The 20247-nt window shown below is 43.4% G+C and overlaps 1 protein-coding gene across 1 annotated transcript in view; it reads left to right on the top strand.

Moving 5' to 3' along the window:
- FECH (ferrochelatase) overlaps nt 1-19761 on the top strand; it is a 42202-nt gene extending 22441 nt beyond the window's left edge. Inside the window, exons 4-11 of the mRNA XM_073543826.1 lie at nt 1177-1325; nt 2958-3092; nt 3473-3579; nt 3686-3784; nt 5375-5482; nt 10082-10246; nt 15660-15719; nt 16162-19761. Of these exons, the coding sequence (XP_073399927.1) occupies nt 1177-1325; nt 2958-3092; nt 3473-3579; nt 3686-3784; nt 5375-5482; nt 10082-10246; nt 15660-15719; nt 16162-16296 (958 nt within the window). The 3' untranslated portion in view covers nt 16297-19761. The remainder of the gene's footprint in view (nt 1-1176; nt 1326-2957; nt 3093-3472; nt 3580-3685; nt 3785-5374; nt 5483-10081; nt 10247-15659; nt 15720-16161) is intronic.
- The last annotated feature ends 486 nt before the right edge of the window (nt 19762-20247 follow it).

The raw sequence follows: 20247 nt of genomic DNA, 5'->3' as shown, positions 1-20247 counted from the left end.
CGCACCATTGGCACAACATGTGCGTTTTCTATTACAAATGCATGGAACGCTTATCTTAAGCGTTTCCGCGACAGAATCGCGCGTTAAACGCCGCGGAAACGCTTAAAAAATCGCTACGTGGGCACACAGCCTGAAAGAGGTTGTCCAGCTAGAAAAGCAAAAACTGTTGCACACCCTATTAGCAAATCCTTCTCTACAAGAATCCTGATCGCCTCTTGGTCAAAGTGGAGAGTGGATCCAAAGAGTGTGTGTGTCTCTGTATGTACCTGTGAAGGGTGACAAGCCAGGCCTGGCATGTCAGAGTGAGGAGACTTGTAAGCCATACATGCATATGGGTCGATATTGACTTTTAGGATCGCTACTTCCAGTAGGTGGCTGTAAAGTTCAAGTTCTTGTCCTCTCTGGAAGAGACCATTTGCATTTAATTTCCCAAAGAAGCATGCATGGCCTATAGGTCTCCTCACTTTGCCATGACCGGTTTGGCACTCTCTACAATGAGAAATGTGTAGCCCTTAGATCCTTGTATTTGTCACTCATTCTCCCATCCTGTCCTGCATTGCACAGACAACCCACTGAGGCTGATATACACTGTGTAATAAATTTGTTTTCCTGATGGCGCTGCAGGGATGTTGATCACTTATAAGGTTACCCCATAGATTATAGCTGTATTGCTGGGGGTCCCAATAGGGGGTCACTTTGAGATCTGCTTATATTTAGGGGACTGTTCTAACAAGTAGGGAACGAAGGGAGCTCCAGTAATATGACATCCAGTATACAAGATATCAAAATGGAGAAACTTGATGGAGCTAGGTCTCTTTTCAACCTATGTAATAACGAAACGCCTTATTAAATAGTAATGGAAAGTATATTTAAAGGGGTTGTCCACAAAACAACCCAAAACTTCAAAAATGGGCCCATGATACTAAATGATAAATAAAAAGTAAATAAAAAGCTACTCTACTGCCGGACCTCTGCAATCAGCAAGTTATCACTAATTCTATGGATCGGTGATAACTTCTGAAGTTGGGGAATAACCGTTTACTGCCCGCTTCCCTGGTGGTCTGGGATAGTGGAGTGGTCAATCCCTGGTGGTCTAGAGTGGATGGATAGTCACTTCCTGATGTTCATCAGGTCTTGTATTCTGTATGTGAAGAAATAATCTGTTTATACTTTTAGTAAACTCGGACCTTTTATTGCCAAACGCCGCACACCAAAAATTCAAGAACAATACCGAAAGATTGGCGGCGGTTCCCCTATTAAAAAATGGACCGAGCATCAAGGACAAGGCATGGTGAAACTGCTGGATGAGCTGTCCCCCGCCACAGGTGAATGTTAGGCTTTAATCTTATCCAGCCGTTGTCATTTCTATTTGTTGTGGGGTTTTTTTTTTTGTTTGTTTTTTCCCACTCTTTTTTAATGTAATTTTTCAGTGTTCGCTGTGTGGGATAAATGATGAATGATTGGACCCTTTACTGCAATGGCTATGCCAAGTTATATTTAGCTGTGATTTTTTTTTTTTTTTTTTTTTTTAAATTGTCTTGTCTAAAAGTTTTTATATATTTGGCCGAGCAGCTTTTTAAATAGTCGTTGGTCAAGATAATTTTCACTCCTGTGTGTATTCTCAGTGGGGAGAGGAATAAGCTGTTGCCAGACACCTCTGGGCTGTGGTTTATACCCTGTGGACACATAGAAGGATTGGGCATGTTGGTCCATAGTCTTTCAGGGAGTGTGTGGCTTTTCTGATTGTCAGACGGTAGCATATTTCGGGGACTCATTACTCCGTGTTTTTGGGTGGTGGCCGTGTGTTGTGTAGCTGGGGGGTGCGTGGATCGGGGTGTGATTTATGCTCACTTTATTGCCTATAACAGTGCTGGATTGAGGGAGATGAGATAAATTAACCTCTGCAGACGCACCCCCACGTCATCTGCCGAGAAGTGTGTACGTGACTGAAACTTTTATTCCTAAGGACATAAGCCAGTGCCAGAGGAGTCTGGCAGCAGCTTATTACCTTCTTCCTACCGAGGCTTGCACACCTAGCCATGTGTTTGAGAGGCAAGGGCACAGCAAGCTGGATGAGCATTTATCAGACAGTTTTGTCTTTCGTATGGCCAGCCTGTTTGTACCTATTACTCCTGACCTTAAAAACGCTTACTTGACTCCACCAACTACTGTTCCTCCCAACTCTCCTGTACGGGTATTGTTGAGCGTGTATGGGTTTTTAAAGAGCAAGGGGAAAACTTATCTGCTCTGATATCAGTAGGATGAGGCTTTGAAATTTGGCTTGCCCTATCCGTAAAAGTAAAATAGTCAATCGGACCATATACAGTTAGGTCCATATATATTTGGACAGAGACAACATTTTTCTAATTTTGGTTCTAGACATTACCACAATGAATTTTAAACAAAACAATTCAGATGCAGTTGAAGTTCAGACTTTCAGCTTTCATTTGAGGGTATCCACATTAAAATTGGATGAAGGGTTTAGGAGTTTCAGCTCCTTAACATGTGCCACCCTGTTTTTAAAGGGACCAAAAGTAATTGGACAGATTAAATAATTGTAAATAAAATGTTCATTTCTAGTCCTTGGTTGAAAACTCTTTGTTTGGCAATGGCTGCCTGAAGTCTTGAACTCATGGACATCACCAGACGCTGAAAGTCTGCACTTCAACTGCATCTGAATTGTTTTGTTTAAAATTCATTGTGATAATGTCTAGAACCAAAATTAGAGAAATGTTGTCTCTGTCCAAATATATATGGACCTAACTGTATCCATATATTTGATTAATGTGTGAAATGAATATGGATTTTGCTATATATATATATATATATATATATATATATATATATATATATATATATATATATATATATATATATTTTTTTTTTTTTTTTTTTTTCCTTTTATTTGCAATGTGCTGAGCTCTGATCATTTAATGCCATGTTTCCTTCTTGGACAGCGCCTCATAAATATTATATAGGCTTCCGTTATGTACATCCGCTTACCGAAGCTGCCATCGAAGAAATGGAAAGTGACGGCATAGAGAGAGCAATCGCCTTCACGCAGTATCCCCAGTACAGCTGTTCCACTACAGGTGAGAATTAAACTTTTTTGCCTCCACTCAGGAATTTTTTTTTTCTCCACTTTCCAAAAACCAGGTAAAAGAGGGAAATTAAAAAAAAATAAATAAATTTGTATGCCTGGGACCTTCACTTCTCCTAGGGCTGCCATAAAAACCCATCGGCACCCCATGAACTTGTGTTGGGGGGGCTGACAGTGTGAAACGCCTTAGATGCGGCATGTGCTGTTGACTACTGCATCCAAGGGGGTTAATTGTTGGGTGATATTTGTTGTCACGGGCATCGCTATTGCATCCGCATTGGTAAGATTTATGGGGCGATGTCTGAGCCAACATTAGGTGTAGACCAGATAGCCTTTGATTTTCTACAGTTTTATTTTATTTTCTCTGTTCAGGGAGCAGCCTCAATGCAATATATCGATACTACAAATTAAAAGGTGCAGATCCCAGTATGAAGTGGAGTCTTATCGACAGATGGCCGACGCATCCGCTTCTGGTCCAGGTGAAAATAACACGGGAAAGATTGTTGTATTAGACCTTTGGTAACTGGAGAATCAGATTTCTGTATTTTATTTTTTTTACCCCCCCCCCCCCCCCCCCCCATTCAGTGTTTTGCGGATCATATCCAAAAAGAACTGAAGATGTTTCCAGAAGAAAAGAGGGCTGATGTGGTCATCCTGTTCTCTGCACACTCTTTGCCAATGTCGGTACGTAGAAATGTAGAACATTTCCTACTTTTGTTTTTATATATATTTTTGTTTTTATTTAATAGTTCACTTCATACCAGACTGGGTTCTGTAGAAATGCTTTTTTTTTTTTTATAAAAGGGGTTTGTCCGGTCATAAGAAATTGATGACGTATTCTTAACCCGATTACGACCGCTGACGCACTATTGTGTCAGCGTTCGGTATCCGCCGCTTTGAGGTGGGCTCCGATGGGCTCCACCTCAAGGCCGCGACATGTCAGCTGTTATAAACAGCTGACATGTGCCCGCAATAGACGTGGGCGGAATCGCGATACGCCTGTGCCTATTAACTAGTTAAATCCCGCTGTCAAACGCTGGCAGCAGGCATTTAACTAGCACTTCCGGCGCCCGGCCGGAAATGAGCACATCGCCGACCCCCGTCACGTGATCGGGGGCCAGCGACGCCTTGACATGACAATTAGAGGTCTCATAGGGACCTCTATTTGTTGCCGGCAGATTGCTATGAGCGCCACCCTGTGGTCGGCGCTCATAGCAATGCTGTATTTCTGCTACATAGAGGTGATCTGAGCATCACCTATATGTAGCGGAGCCGATCAAGTATGGCTATTGAAGCATGCCAAAAGTTAAAAAAAACAAAAAAAACAAACACATACGTTTAAATCACCCCCCTTTTGCCCCAATCCAAATAAAACAATAAAAAAAAAAAATCAAACCTACACATATTTGGTATCGCCGCGTTCAGAATCGCCCCAATCTATCAATAAAAAAAGGATTAACCTGACCGCTAAACGGCATAGCGAGGAAAAAAAAATCAAAACGCCAGAATTACGTTTTGTTTTTTTTGGTCGTCGCGACATTGAATTAAATTGCAATATCAGGCGATCAAAAGATCGTATCTGCACCAAAATGGTATCATTAAAAATGTCAGCCCAGCACGTAAAAGTAAGCCCTCGCCCGACCCTAGATCACGAAAAATGGAGACACTGCGGGTCTCGGAAAATTGCATTTCTTTTTTTTTTTTTTTTTTTTTTTTTTCTTTTTTAGCAAAATTTGGAATTTTTTTTTAACCACTTAGATAAGAGAACCTAGACATGTTTGGTGTCTATGAACTTGTAATGACCTGGAGAATCGTAATGGCAGGTCAGTTTTAGTATTTAGTGAACCTAGCAAAAAATCCAAACAAACGCGTGGGATTGCACTTTTGTTTGCAATTTCACCGCACTTGGAATTTTTTTTTCCCGTTTTAGAGTACACGACATGGTAAAACCAATGGTGTCATTCAAAAGTACAACTCGTCCCGCAAAAACTAAGCCCTCACATGGCCATATTAGCTGAAATATAAAAGTTATGGCTCTGGAAAGAAGGGGAGCGAAAAACTAAAAAAGCTCTGGTCATTAAGGCGTTAAGATACGTCATCAGTATCAGATCAATGGGGTCCGGCCCTCGACACCCCCACCGATCAGTCGTTATGAACTTTGGCGGCTGCCAGATGTAACCTCATTGAATGGAGCGGAGCTGCGGTCTGTAGCGCCAGTCAATGTAGGGGGGGCTTCTCCGTTCTAAGCTGGCATTTCTCTTTCTTGCATTACAGGTGGTAAATCGAGGAGATCCGTACCCACAGGAAGTTGGAGCCACAGTGCAAAAAGTCATGGAGAAACTTAATTTTTCGAACCCTTACAGGCTCGTGTGGCAGTCTAAGGTAGGAGACCCATAGTCTTCTATACAGCCCCCTCATCACTTGGTGGCTATGAATTTGCCGTGTGATTCAGATTTAGCTCCAAATCCTATTGTTATAGTTAACGTTATTCTTGGGAAGTTTTGCAAAAAACGCTGCTTAGATGTTTAGTAAAGATTAGAGATGAGCGACTTTGCCTTTTTTTAGGGTCGAGTCGGGTTTCATGAAATCCGACTTTATCAAAAGTCGAGTCGAATGAAATCGTCTGACTATCGGGAAAAGTTGGGGTCCGACTGAAACACGAAACCCAATGCAAGTCAATGGGGAAGCAAAGTCGGCAGGGAGTGGAGGACTGTAAACACACCTGGCATGAATTTTAACCCTAGAGGCGGCGAAATCTCTCTCTCTTCTCCCTCTCCCTCTCTCTCACCCTACGCTTCGCTCATTGGCTGAAAAGTCACGTGCAAGCATTCGGCGAAACCAGACTTTGGCGCTCAGGTCGCCGACCGCATGGCCAACTTCACGCTATGGTCGTGTTCAGGCCCGGATTGGCAATATAACCAACCGGGCATTTTCCCGCTGGGCCGCTGTCATGTGGGCCGCGGGCGGCAGCGCCCGATCATCTGGCCGCTTGCCAGCTGCTGCGGCCACTGTTGCTCCTGCCGCCGGCCCTCTGCGCGGCGGTGATAGATTCAAGTTCCTCCCGCACTGCAGGGAGATAAGCCGCCACGCCCCCCCACGCACCCCATCCCCCCCCGCAGCCACTCACAGCGTCGCACTCGCTTGCCTGCTCGCTCTGTTCGCATGACATGTGATGAGGTCACAGGAGGGGAGGAGTCAGGGGGTCACATGATCAGGAGCCTTTGTCCAGACCCCCGATCATGTCACCCCTGACTCCGCCCCTCCTGTGACCTCATCACAGGTCCTGTGCGCTCAGCCTTGCCTCTACCGTCTGCAATACTCTGCTTTACTGTTGTCATGGTGCTGGTTGAGGTAAGTATGTGTGGGGTCAGGATTTACAGTGTGGATGTAGCAGAGCTGTGTGTGTATGAGGTGTACGGAGCGGAGCCGCGTGTGTGCGAGGTGTACGGAGCGGAGCCGCGTGTGTGCGAGGTGTACGGAGCGGAGCCGCGTGTGTGCGAGGTGTACGGAGCGGAGCCGCGTGTGTGCGAGGTGTACGGAGCGGAGCCGCGTGTGTGCGAGGTGTACGGAGCGGAGCCGCGTGTGTGCGAGGTGTACGGAGCGGAGCCGCGTGTGTGCGAGGTGTACGGAGCGGAGCCGCGTGTGTGCGAGGTGTACGGAGCGGAGCCGCGTGTGTGCGAGGTGTACGGAGCGGAGCCGCGTGTGTGCGAGGTGTACGGAGCGGAGCCGCGTGTGTGCGAGGTGTACGGAGCGGAGCCGCGTGTGTGCGAGGTGTACGGAGCGGAGCCGCGTGTGTGCGAGGTGTACGGAGCGGAGCCGCGTGTGTGCGAGGTGTACGGAGCGGAGCCGCGTGTGTGCGAGGTGTACGGAGCGGAGCCGCGTGTGTGCGAGGTGTACGGAGCGGAGCCGCGTGTGTGCGAGGTGTACGGAGCGGAGCCGTGTGTATCAGGTGTACGGAGCGGAGCCGTGTGTACGAGGTGTACGGAGCGGAGCCGTGTGTGTATGAGGTGTACGGAGCGGAGCCCTGTGTGTACGAGGTGTACGGAGAGGAGCGGTGTGTATACGAGGTGGACAGAGTGGAGCCGTGTGTGTACGGGATGTACGGAGCGGAGCCAAGTGTGTACAAAGCATACGAAGCGTGCTTTTCCCACGGACACAGGAGTACACGGCGGAGCCCCGAGGAGCATTTTAAAACACACACATGACGTTCCACCTGAAGTGATGTGCTGGAAGCTGATCGGAAATGAGATAATTTCTTGAGGAGATTGTGACGGAACCAGGAATGCTTCAGATCCATCACCGTGTCCTCCTCCGACAGCGCAGACAGCAGGATCGCCTTGGAATCGGGGATGCCGGCCATGTGAGCGGATCATGATAGGTCCTGCACCGGGAGGCTCAGGTGGGCATTACAATGGGAGCCGGGCTGCTATAGTATCTTTGTAGAATCTTTCTTTCTTTCTTTCTCTCTTTTTCGTTCTCTCTCTGTTCTTTCTTTCTCTCTCTGTTCTTTCTTCCCCTCTTTCTTTCTTTTTCTTTCCTCTCTTTCTCTCTGTTCTTTCTTTCTTTTCTTTACTTCTTTCTCTCTCTGTTCTTTCTCTGTCTCTCTGTTCTTTCTTTCTTTCCCCTCTTTCTTTCTCTCTCTGTTCTTTCTCTGTCTCTCACTGTTCTTTCTTTGTCTCTCACTGTTCTTTCTTTCTTTCCCCTTTCTTTCTCGCTCTCTCTGTTTTCTTTTTTCTCTCTCTCTCTGTTTTCTCTCTTCCTTAGTGGCAGTCAGTGTGCCCATAATGCCAGCCACTGTGCCCTCAGTACCAGTCAGTGTGATCAGCAGTGCTAAATGGGTGCGATTAGGTGTGGACATGGGTGTGACTATTTGTAAAATGGGTGTGGCTGGGCGTGGCCAAAATTTACAGCGGCGCGCTGCGCACGCCGCAGTCTTTGTCCATCTTTCCCTTCTTCAAAACTTGGGAGGTATGATAGGGGTGGCTGTGACCAGGGGGTCTGGTTGCCCAATAGAGAGCAGTTCTGCCAGGAATTCTGTAATCATGCATACAAAAGGGGACAGAGATTTGGGAGGAGTACTGTACCTAAAAGCAATAAATAGGCCGGAGCTGAAATACTGGGCACAGCTGTGACTACATGTTATATAGTCGTGTTAATCTCTCACTTCTTGTAAACTACAAGTGTACAAAGATATTATATAGTCACCATGTGACTAGTGGGCCTGTGTAACTTCAAATGCCAGGGCTGAATTTTAGTCCCAGTCCGGCCCTGGTCGTGTTTCGTTTCATGAAACCCGACTTTGGCGAAAGACGGCGAATTTTGAATCTGACCGACCTGTTTGGCTCAACTCTAGTAAAGATCCATAAGTCTGAGAAGTAAAGAATGCATTCATCTGCTCAGAATTGGGGCTGTGCATTTCTGGCAGATTTTTGTATAATGTATTAATGGCAGGTGAAAGAACACAAGAAGCCTGATTGTAGGAAAGCTGATTGTAGGGAAGGGCTTATCAGGCAAGTTGCACTTTGATCTATGCACACTAGATGGCAATCCCGCACTGTAGAAATCATTGTATTTGTAGTGCTCATCTCCGCGTAGGTATGTGTGCACAGTGCCATACTAAATTATTCCACCCCTGATGCACATTAATTGTTTAATGCAAAACTAAAAACAATGTAAAAAGCTCAACTCTACTAATATAACATTTTTTTTTCCCTCCAAATTCTACACAAATGGCACTTTTACTGACTACTGCAGCCTCAGAAATATCCACTGCTTATTGACAAGCGTTATTAGAGCAATAGAGCTCCTCTGGCTCTTATAACCTGTTGGAAATATAATGTATACCAGCTTCGGGCAGCGTTTCTGCGGAATTTTAGCCCAATCATAGTAACATCACGTAGTGGTGGTTTTTTTTTTTTTTTTTATGAGGTTCAAGTCAAGCGATTGTGATGGCCACTCCTAAATCTTTCTGAACTTCTTCTCAAACCAAACCTTGGGGGACTGATGTATGCTTGAGATCATTGTCCTATTGGAAGATCCAAAAACGCCCAAGATTTATCTACACACTGAAATAGTGACGTTTTCACCACCATGCTTCGCTGTAGTCCTAGCCGAGCGTCCACCCTGTTTCACTGTAGGCATCGATGAGCCTCTGCTATGCTTCACTGTAGGCAGGGTTTTCTTTCCAGCAGATGATTCCTCCTTCAGGCATACCGCTGATCCATGGATTAGTTGTAGTGTTTTTCTTATTGCTGCACAATATTTTTTTTTGATTATTTATATTTTCAGCATATTTTTTTTGTGCTTTAGAGTCAGTAGAGGGGAATTCTTGGAGTTCAGACTTTGAGACGCTCAGCAGTTAGTATCCGCCTGATTATTGCATTAGGTGCTAGAGATGACGCCTGAGTCACAAATGGACATTCCTAAGAGTGTTTGGTTTTATTTTTTTTTTTTTTTTTTTTTTTTTTTTTGTGGGAGGAATGATTTTTAAATTACAGGAGTGAGTAAAAGTGACATTTTGTGATGAGTTTGGAGAATCCGCTTGTTACATTGTTGTGTGATTTGTTGCAAACATCATAAAGTTTGCACATTTTGTTAATAAATCTATTTTGCAAAATGGTTGAATAAAATCGAAGGAAAACTATATATGTGCCTATAGCTGGTCCTGTTTCAAGTAGCTGGTACTAAGGATCAGAATTATGTGCTTGGCCTCTAAATGAAAAGATCATTGTAAGGAAGGCCATGTGTACTAGCTGGCTCTTCTCTGCTGCTCCCAAATGTCCTTTTCAGCAGGATGCCAGGTACAGTGTACAGACCATAGACTAGTGATGGCGGGTACTAAGAGCTCTATTTATGAATCTTGTGGATAGATATGAACATTAATACCTTAAAAAAAAATATGTACTAATTACAGAGGGTATATATACAAGTTGTGATTAAAAATAAAGCATCCTACATCCTTTTCTCAATCTGATTTCTCAGGTTGGGCCCATGCCTTGGTTAGGTCCGTCTACGGATGAAACGATCAAGGGTCTCTGTGAGAAAGGGAAGAAAAATATTCTGCTCGTCCCCATAGCCTTCACCAGCGACCATATTGAAACTCTCTATGAGCTGGATATTGAATATGCTGAGCATCTGGGTAAAGAGGTAATGTGATGTTTGAACTTTAATGTATGCTCACGTTTAAAAATGATTTCAGAGGAGAATCCAGGCTGGAGAAAAATAGCCAATTCTGAAAGTCAATTTTTTTTATTTTTTCTTTATTCTATAGCCCTGCTTTTTGGCTGAATGAGCAGATCCGGTCCTGGTGCTGCTCCTCTGACAGTTGAGACACATGTCTCCTGCTGTGTTTCTTCCATTGGCAACCTGTCCTGACCTATGACTATGATGTATTATTTTATAAGAATATGCAGCTAATGAATTATTTTGAGAACCCTGCTATTAGAAGTGGAAATAAAAAAAACAAAAATATCAAATTATGAAAAGTTAGAGGAGCAAGAGAAACCGACTACAAATTAGAGTGTGTCTATACAAATGCACAAAGCATGGGAAACAAACAAGGAGAATTGGAAGTGCTGACACAGGAAGAGAGATATAATGTCCTAGGCATCACTGAAACTTGGTGGAATGATACACATGATTAGAATGCAAAACTTGAAGGCTACAACTTATTTATTAGAAACAGGATTTACAAGAGCGGAGGAGGTGTTGCATCGTATGTTAGGAAAACATATCTCCACAAAGATCCAAGCTTCAGAGACTGGTAGCTCTGTAGAAACTGTTTGGGTAAGAACAAGGAGAGAAGAACAGAAAAGACACTATTGTAAGTGTTTACTATAGGCCAACTGGACAGACTGAAGATATAGAAGAACTGTTTTTACATCAGATGTTTCTGTTCTCAAAATGTATAATATAGTGATCATGGGAGATTTTAACTATCCAGAAATTTGAAGGGAATCTCTCAGGCAAAAGTAATGGGTCCAGAAAATTCTCAAACAATTCTCTTGCTGACAACTTTATCTTTCAAAAGGTATAAGAGAAAACGAGGATCTGTAATATTGTACCTAATTCTTACCAACAGGGAGGAAATGATTGAGGAAGTAGAGGTGGTTGGGAATTTAGGAGGCACAGATCATGCTATCCTAAAATTTTAGCTTTTAAGAGGAGGAAGGCCAGCAAGGACTAGGACTTTAAGGTTAGACTTCAGAAAGGCAGGTTTTAATGGACTGAGAAAGAGGGTATAAAAAGTCCAATGGCTGGATGTTCTAAAGCACAGAAATGTCCAAGAAGGATGAATAAGAGATTTTGCTAAATGAAATTCTCACTACAAAATCCACAACTACCATGAAAATAAGAATTGCAAGCATTTAAAGAGACCAGGGTGGATGAACATCTGTTAAAAAGGAAAAAAGAAATGTTTATTAAATGGAATGAGGGGGCATGTCTAAAGAAGAATATAATATTGTTTGTAGGGAATGCAGGGCAAGAGATAGAAGAGCTAAAGCCAGTAATGAAGTGAGGCTTGCAAGGGAGGCCAAAAGCAGTAAAAATGATTTGGGGGACAAAGCAAAAGAAAAGTCAAAGATGCTATAGGATTTTTACAAGATGAAAATGTTGAAGTCAAATTATGTTGAGAAGGTCGAACTTTTACATTCTTATTTTGTATCTGTGTTCTCTAAGCAATTGTAACATCAACTGATCTTCACGGTGCCATCGAAGGAATAAAAGAATCCAAACTATCCATAAACGGAGAGATGGAGAGGGAACACTTAATTTAAATGAATTTAAACCTCCTGGTCCAGATGAATTACATTCTAGTGTACTAAAAGAGTTGTCAGAGGAAATTGCAGAACCACTAGCCAGAATCTTTGAAAAATCCTGGAGAATAGGAGAAGTCCCAGAAGATTAGAGAATGACAAATGTTGTCCCTAGCTTCAAAAAATGGAAAGAAGATGGAACCAGGAAATTACAGGCCTGTGAGCCTTACTTCTATACCAGAAAAGATCTTTGAACAAATTATTAAACAGCATGTGTGTAAGTACTGTATATACTTATGTATAAGCCGAGTTTTCAGCGCATTTTTTTTTTTTTCGTGCTGAAAACGCCCCCCTCGGCTTATACACGAGTCATTGTCCCAGAAGCCGGCAGCGGGTCACAGGAGACAGGAGCCTGCAGCTGTAACTGTGTCCGCTGCTAAAGAGAAATTAATATTCACTGTGCTGGCAATGAATAATCGTTTGTCTTATAGTGCGCACAGTTACAGCCACCGGCTTCCAGCAGCTGTAAAAAAAACAAAAAAACCTCCTAATTGCCTTCCCTGTGCGCTCTCGCAGCATCTGCTCTTGTTCCAGCAGCTCCTGCGGCCGTCCTATCACTTGTCCCCGCTGAGTGGAAAGATATGAATATTCATTACCTTAAGGAGCGGGGACACGTGATTACTCGGCCGCAGGAGCTGCTGGAAGCCGGAACAAGATGCTGCGAGGGCGTGCAGGAAAGGTAAGTAGGAGCTTTTTTTTTAATGCTTTTCTCATGGTGGGGGGGCCATGCATGCAAGGATAGGGATGAGGAGCCATGCATGCAAGGATGGGGATGCGGGGACAATGCATACCCAGCTTATACTCAAGTCAATACCTTTTCCCAGTTTTTTTGTGGCAGAATTTGGCGCCTCAGCTTATACTCGGGTTGACTTATACACGAGTATATACAGTACTCGGTTAAAAATACAGTAATTAACCAGAGCCAGCATGGGTTTGTAGCAAACAATTCATTCCAGACTAATTAACTTTCTTCTATGATTGAAACACTAACTGGGTGGATCAGGGAAATTATTATTATTTATTTATATAGCGCCATTAATTCCATGGTGCTGTACATGAGAAGGGGGGTTACATACAAAGCTATAGATATCGTTAACAGTAAACAAATTTACAATGACAGACTGGTACAGAGGGGAGAGGACCCTGTCCTTGCGGACTTACATTCTATGGGATAGTGGGGAAGAGACAGAATGTCGGGGGTGCAGCAGCTCTGGTGGTGATGAGGCGGCGGCTCGGGCGGCGGTGAGGCGGCAGAATGGTTATTGCAGGCTGTAAGCTTTCCTGAAAAGATGGGTTTTCTGGTTCCGTTTGAAGGATCCGAGGGTGGTGGATAATCGGACGGGTTGAGGCATGGCATTCCAGAGGATAGGGGATATTCGGGAGAAATCTTAGAGGCGGCTGTGTGAGGAACGAATAAGTGTGGAGGAGAGTAGGAGGTCTTGGGAGGATCGAAGATTTTTGGGAGATTAGTTCAGAGATATAGGGAGGGGAAAGGTTGTGGATGGCTTTGTAGGTCAGTGTTAGTAGTTTGAACTGGATTCGTTGGGGAATTGGGAGCCAATGGAGGGATTTGCAGAGGGGGGAGACAGGGGAGTATCGAGGAGAGAGGTGGATTAGTCGAGCAGCAGAATTAAGGACAGACTGGAGTGGTGCAAGAGAATTAGCAGGGAGGCCACAGAGGAGAGTGTTGCAGTAGTCAAGGCGGGAGATGATGAGGGCATATTCAAGAGTTTTAGTAGATTGAGGACTGAGGAAGGGACGGATTCTGGAAATATTTTTGAGTTGGAGGCGACAGGAGGTGGCAAGAGATTGGTCGTGTGGTTTGAAGGACAGGGCAGAGTCGAGAGTTACTCCAAGGCAGCGGATTTCACGTGCTGGCGAGAGCGTGATGCCGTTTACCATAATAGATAGATCAGGTAGGGAAGATATGTGAGATGGAGGAAAGATAATGAGTTCAGTTTTGTCTACATTGAGTTTTAGGAAGCGAGAGGTGAAAAGGGAGGATATGGCTGATAGACACTCTGGGATTCTGGACATCAGAGAGGTGACATCTGGGCCAGAGAGGTAGATCTGAGTGTCATCTGCATACAGGTGGTTCTGGAAGCCATGGGACTTTGAGTTGTCCTAGGCCAAGAGTATAGATGGGGAAAAAAGTAGGGGCCCCAGGACAGAGCCTTGGGGGACTCCAACAGAGAGGGGGCGGGATGAGGAGGTAGTGTGGTAGTGGGAAACGCTGAATTTGCGGTCAGAAAGGTATGAGGAAATCCAGGACAGGGTAAGGTCTTTGATGCCAAGAGAAGAAAGAAATGCGGTAGATATATTATATATCGACTTCAACAAAGCATTTGAAAAAGTATCTTGTACTATTCTTATTGAAACACTGACCAAATTTGGGATTGACAAGGCTACGTTTAGGTGGTTTCTTAACTGGCTCAGTAATCGTACTCAAAGAGTGGTAATAAATGGTTGCACATCTAATTGAAGAGTGTTTCAAGTGGGGTACCCCAAGGCTCTGTCCTGGTCCCTGTGTTGTTCAATTATTTTTTATAAATGATCTAGATAAGGGAACTGAAGGTAAGCTAATCAAATTTCTAGATGATGCAAATCTAGGAGGGATAGCTAACAATAGAGAAGACAGGATTCAGAAGGATCTAGCTTAAACAATGGGCAGTGATTAATAGAATGGTACTTAACGAAGAAATGCAAGATTTTACATCTGGGCAAGAAAAATGAAAATGACATCTACAGAATGGGAGGAATAGAACTAAGCAACAGCACGTGTGAAAAAGACTTGGGTATACTAGTAGATCACAGACCGCACATGAGCCAGCTGTGTGATGCAGCAGCAAACAGGCAAACATAGTTCTAGGATGTACTAAGAGAAGCATAGAGTCTAGATCAAGTGATGAAATTATCCCCCGATACTCTTCCTTGGTCAGGCCTCATCTGGAATACGGTGTCCAGTTCTGGGCACCACATTTAAAAAAAAAAAAAAAAAAAAAAAAAAAAAAAGGCATTGAAAAACTGGAGCGAGTTCAGAGAAGAGCTACCAGGATGCTGAGCGGACTGCAAATTATGTCCTACGAAGAACAGTTAAAGGATCTGGGAATGTTTAGCTTGCAAAAAAGAAGGCTAAGAGGAGACTTAATAGCTATGTACAAATATCTGAAGGGCTGTCACAATGTAGAAGGAACATCCGTAGTCTCATTTGAACATGGTAACATGAGAAGCAATAGGATGAAACTGAACGGGAGAAGATGCTGATTGGATATTAGAAAAAACTTTTTGACGGTGAGGATGATCATTGAGTGAAACAGGCTTCCATGAGAGGTGGTGAGATCTCTTTCAATGGAAGTCTTCAATCAGAGGCTGGACAGACATCTGTCTGAGATGGTTTAGAGACTCCTGCATTGAGCAGGGGGTTGGACACGATGACCCTGGAGGTCCCTTCCCAACTCTAACATTTTAGGATTCTATGACCGGGTTGCAGCTTGAAATATATAATTCTTATCACAGTCCCGGTGTACCCCTTTTTAAAGTGAAAATTAACAAGTAACAAAAAAGTTACCTACATGAAAATGTGCACAAATGGTCCACATTACAATAATATATATATAAAAAAAAAAGTTACAAAGCCGCCCCCCAGGTCCTGTGTGTAATGTAGCCATGACTTTCATGCATGTTGTGTTCAGCAGAAACGACGGCTGCGAGACTCATTCCTCTTTTCTCTTCGACTCTTTCAGTGCGGAGTTGAGAACATCAGACGGTCCGAATCTCTTAATGGAAATCCATTGTTCTCCAAGGTATCAGTATTGTTAAACTAGGTTTAATGCTATCGACTGCGGGACGGTGATTATTGGCTCTCGCTTCTCACCGCTGGTACAATGCGCAAAAAAAATCCATTCTCTTTTTAAGTGGGGAGAAGCCAAGTTAGCATAAACACTCCCAGCCTCGCGTGAAGGAGGCCGTGCGCTCCGCAAACAATTGGAAGAGACAGCCTGTGCTTAAAAGTCACAAGGTTTCCTTTGTACAATGTCTTCCCAGGGGTGCCCGGGATTGAGAATGGTGGAAAGCAGCACGGAGTAATCAATGAGGGAAAAGTTGGAGATTTGCCTTAGTTTTGCTCTATTTGATTGCATCCAACGCGCTTTTACGTGTGCTACAATGTTTACATTTTATCGGCTTTCTTTTGTTTAATTTAGCCTTCCCTCTAATTTCTTTTTTTTTTTTTTTTTTTTTTTTCAGGCTCTTGCCGACTTAGTTCTTTCCCATATCAAGTCCAATGAGATCTGCTCAAAACAGTTAACTCTACGGTGCCCGATGTGCGTTAATCCTGTCTGCGGAGAAGCGAAAGAATTCTTCACCAAACAGAAGCTGTAAAGCTGCACAAGAGAGAAGCACAAACTTAAAATGTTTTTTAGTTTTTTGTTTTTTTCAAAATTGTACACAATTTTATATATTTTTATTTAAGATTATGCATTTAATTTGCATTTCTTTTTGTAATAAGCAAAGAGATTCTGTGAGGTCTCTCTCTCTAATAATATTGTTACTGCCAATGACAGATTTCCATACATTAGCTCATTGTCAGGAGCAATGCAATGCTATCATAGACGTGATATTTAAAGGGAACCTTACCACGGGCAGCGTGAATCAGGCACTGGCTGCGTTACTGTGTTTTACACTGTCTCACTGAAAAGCCGTCCAGGATCTATCTGATTCATTACTGCGTTTGCGCCGTTTTGTATAGTGTGTGTTTTGGTTTTTTTTTGTTTTTTTTTTTTGCATGGTTTTTCATTTTATTCTTTTAATTTGCACCTTTTTAGGATTACCTGTTTTTATCATTGCATGCAGGGTTTGGGGATTTCCAGATGTTTTCTGCTGAATTCATCAAATTCAGCCCTTATAAAAGTCGCCAGATTTTTGCTCAAATAGTGTTTTGGTTTTTTTTACCCCTGCAAATTTTACAACAGGAGTTCCCAGGAACTCGTGCATTTTTTTTTTCTTTTTTTTTTTTTTTAAGCGCTGAAAAGAGTTGAGTATTTTTTTTTTCTTTGTTACCACAATCATTAATGAATAAGCAAAACATAATAATCGACAAAAAAAATAATTGATTAATCAGGCCTTAAATGTATGACTAGTTCATGGATCGCCTAGTCTCGCAAGAGTCTTCCCTATCCGTTTAGTCAAGCGGGGGAAGCCAACAGGGACTGTTTTCGGACCAGTCAGTGACTTAAAAGTAGTAAAATGCGGCAGCATTGCAGAGTAAAACATTTCGAAGGCTGCAAAAAACGCAACCAGCGTGTGATTTATGCTGCCCGTGGTTCTGGCGGTATGCATCTCCGATCAGGTTCCTTTTTTAAAAGGATGTCACATTTTGTAAAGTGATGTCATATCGGCAGGACAGGTGAACCCTTTGTGATTGGCGGACTCATTGATCCTAAAAACACAAGGGGCGCTGCACTACTTCCCACTCAGTGTTCATCTTTGCACACATGGGTTCACCACAGTGTAGTCCAAATTCGGCAGAGGATGCAGAGCGACGGCTGCGACCCAATCATTGTCAGCAATGGTGGAGATGTTAGAAGTTGGACCTCCAGGTGCTATAATATGGGACTGCAACGCTGATATTTACTTCTGTTTGTCGGATTTTAATGAAAAGCTTAGAGGGGTATTCCCAGCTCCAAGATCCTATCACAATATGTAGTAGGTGTAGTAATAATAATAAATGTCTCCAATTAGAAATGTAGCATAGTTATTCTGATTCACTATGTCGCTTACCCCATGTCCAGGGCATTGCAGTAGCTTTTGTATCTATGGATACGACCATTCATATAGTGACAGTTAGTGGTCTTAACAATGGATACCAAATCTACTGCAATGCCCTGTGTGACGAACGGGCGGGCCGCTGCCACCAGATTGTGACGGACAGCGGACCCTGTGCCACTAATATGTCACGATCCCACCACCGACACGGGTTCGTCAGTGGACGGAGGGGCGTGATGCACTGCCGGCACACGGCTATCACAGGCACAGTGGGGGCTTATCTTAGTTATCCCACCACCGGCACCACGTGACAAAAATGCAGCAAGCTAATCTTGCTCTAACAATTTACCGCAGGGGGGTATTTTGGTTGCCCCACCACTGCTAACAACCTTCCAAGAACTGCGGGGATTTATGTATATCCCGCTTTCTCAGTTCCACTTTGGAACTCGCAGCTCTCCGGCGCCCCCCTTACCCTTAGGTCAGTCAGGGAACTGCACCTAGGATAATTAGTCGCCGGACGGGCTGCTTGTTGTGCACGGGCAACTAGACTACGGCAGTAAGGGAATTATCAATGCTGTGGCCTCAACCACTCATTCAGCAATATAAGACCCTTCTGTACTGCCAGCTAGCCTCGCCAGACGCGCACACCACGCTGCCACCAGCCACGCTTTACTTAATCAAAGAGTTAATTAAGAGGGTTCGCGGCAAACCCCAAATTACTAGCGATTATCTAAAAAAGGCGCATAATTCGTTTCTTAGAGCATGGAGTCAAACTGATAATTGTACGATTTATTTCCCAAAGTCGGGCAGTGATTACAAATACAAAAGTTGTAATAAATTGAGACATTACATATGTACAAATATAAAACAAAGTGGATGAAAGAACAGAAAGTAACACTCACATGTGCGTAGTTGGTATTAGACAGACCATGTGGCTGGAGGAGGTGCGCTTAACCAAACGTCCCCACTCATCGGCGCGTCTCTCTGGCAGGAGGACTCCAGCTGAACTGACTGGAATTTGGTAGGGAATACCTATAGCCTAGGGTCTGTAACCTCACGAAATGGGCGGTCTGGAGAGGTCCAACCTCCCTCTCTCCAAGTTAGGATTTGCTACAAAACTTAAAATAACTATATCTAAACGAGAAAAGCCCGTACCAACACACATAGGGCATCATTGTTTGTGATTTACCGAATAGAATCCGAAGACACCAGGCATGCCATACTTAGGACACTCCGTTTGGGAGCAATCCATATCTCAGTTTCTGGGGGGATTAAGATTATGAAAATTCGAGATTGGTAAGCTGCTTTTGTTGCCTACGCAGTGATGTGGTTATTATATCTCTGAGTTGTATTGTTTTTGCAATATAACTTGTTTTAATACTTCCCATATACTGGCATCCAGCCTCGGCCAGAACAAAGATCTTTTCCCCCTAGCTGTGCTTCGAGAGGAAATGCCCAGTATCAGGTTTCAGATGCTGGCAGAAAGCACACACACAGACAGCTGCTAAGGGGGGCAAAAGGAGGGGGCTGTAAGGGAGGGGGGGGAAGTGCTGACAGTGGACAGTGTCCTCAGTAGTGTGAAATGGGAGATTTCTAGAAGGTTCTAGAAACATCATACTTTATAGACACTTTACATTACATCCTGCACATGAGGTAAGCGACATAGTGAATCAGAAGAACTATACTACGTTTCTAATTGGAGGTGTTTCTTATTATTATTGACACCTATGTATTTGGATAGGATTTTGGAGATGGGAAATACCCCCTTTTAAGTTACAAAAGGCTTATTTGTAACTACCCATGTCATATATGCACTACAGTCTGTGGCCAACTTTAGGCTCCATGCACTTGGCAGAGACGTATCACAGGGCCATATATGCAATCGCCGCTTCCCTCCTTACTAGGACGCCCCGTGCATGAAGCTTTATTTAATGTTTTCAGTCTGATACATCTACAGAGGACGGCTGCTTGGGCTTGCTGGGACTTGCGGTGAGCAATGATATGAACTGCTGCTAGGTATCGAAGGGAAAGATTTCTGTTCTCGTCTCAGTTATCTGACATTAAATGAGCGCTGGAATCAAATATGGCTTCAGTATGTCTTCAGTTTGGATCTACAACTATCTTTTTGCAGGAGGGTCTTCATTAGGCCACGGTCACACTCTCCGTATTCGGTCATTACTTGTAAGCCAAAACCAGCAGTGGAACAAGCAGCGGAAAAGTATAATAGAAACAGGTCACCACTTCTGTATTTTTCACGATCTCCTGATTTTGACTTTTTCAACCCCCCCCCCCCTTTTTTTTAAGCATTTTTAAATGCTTTACTAAAAAAAAAAAAGCCATTAAAACGCTATAAAAAATAGTTATTGCAGGTTTTTTTTTTGTCATTTTACAGCCACACAATATTTCTCATGTAATGGGTTTTATATTCTGTATAGATGCAGCTATATTTATAAAAAAAATAAATAAAAAAATGTACCAGTAGTACATACTCTTACTTTGAAAATCCTTGACAGAATTGCTGTATAATCTTTTATGAAAGTTTAATGCACTCTCCACTCACCTGTGCTG

This window comes from Dendrobates tinctorius, unplaced genomic scaffold (genome assembly GCF_039654945.1).
Source record: "Dendrobates tinctorius isolate UK_male_01 unplaced genomic scaffold, ASM3965494v1 ptg000135l, whole genome shotgun sequence".
Classification (NCBI taxonomy): domain Eukaryota; kingdom Metazoa; phylum Chordata; class Amphibia; order Anura; family Dendrobatidae; genus Dendrobates; species Dendrobates tinctorius.
The sequence above is the reverse complement of the archived record's forward strand: the minus strand, read 5'-3'. Positions and strand labels throughout refer to the sequence as shown.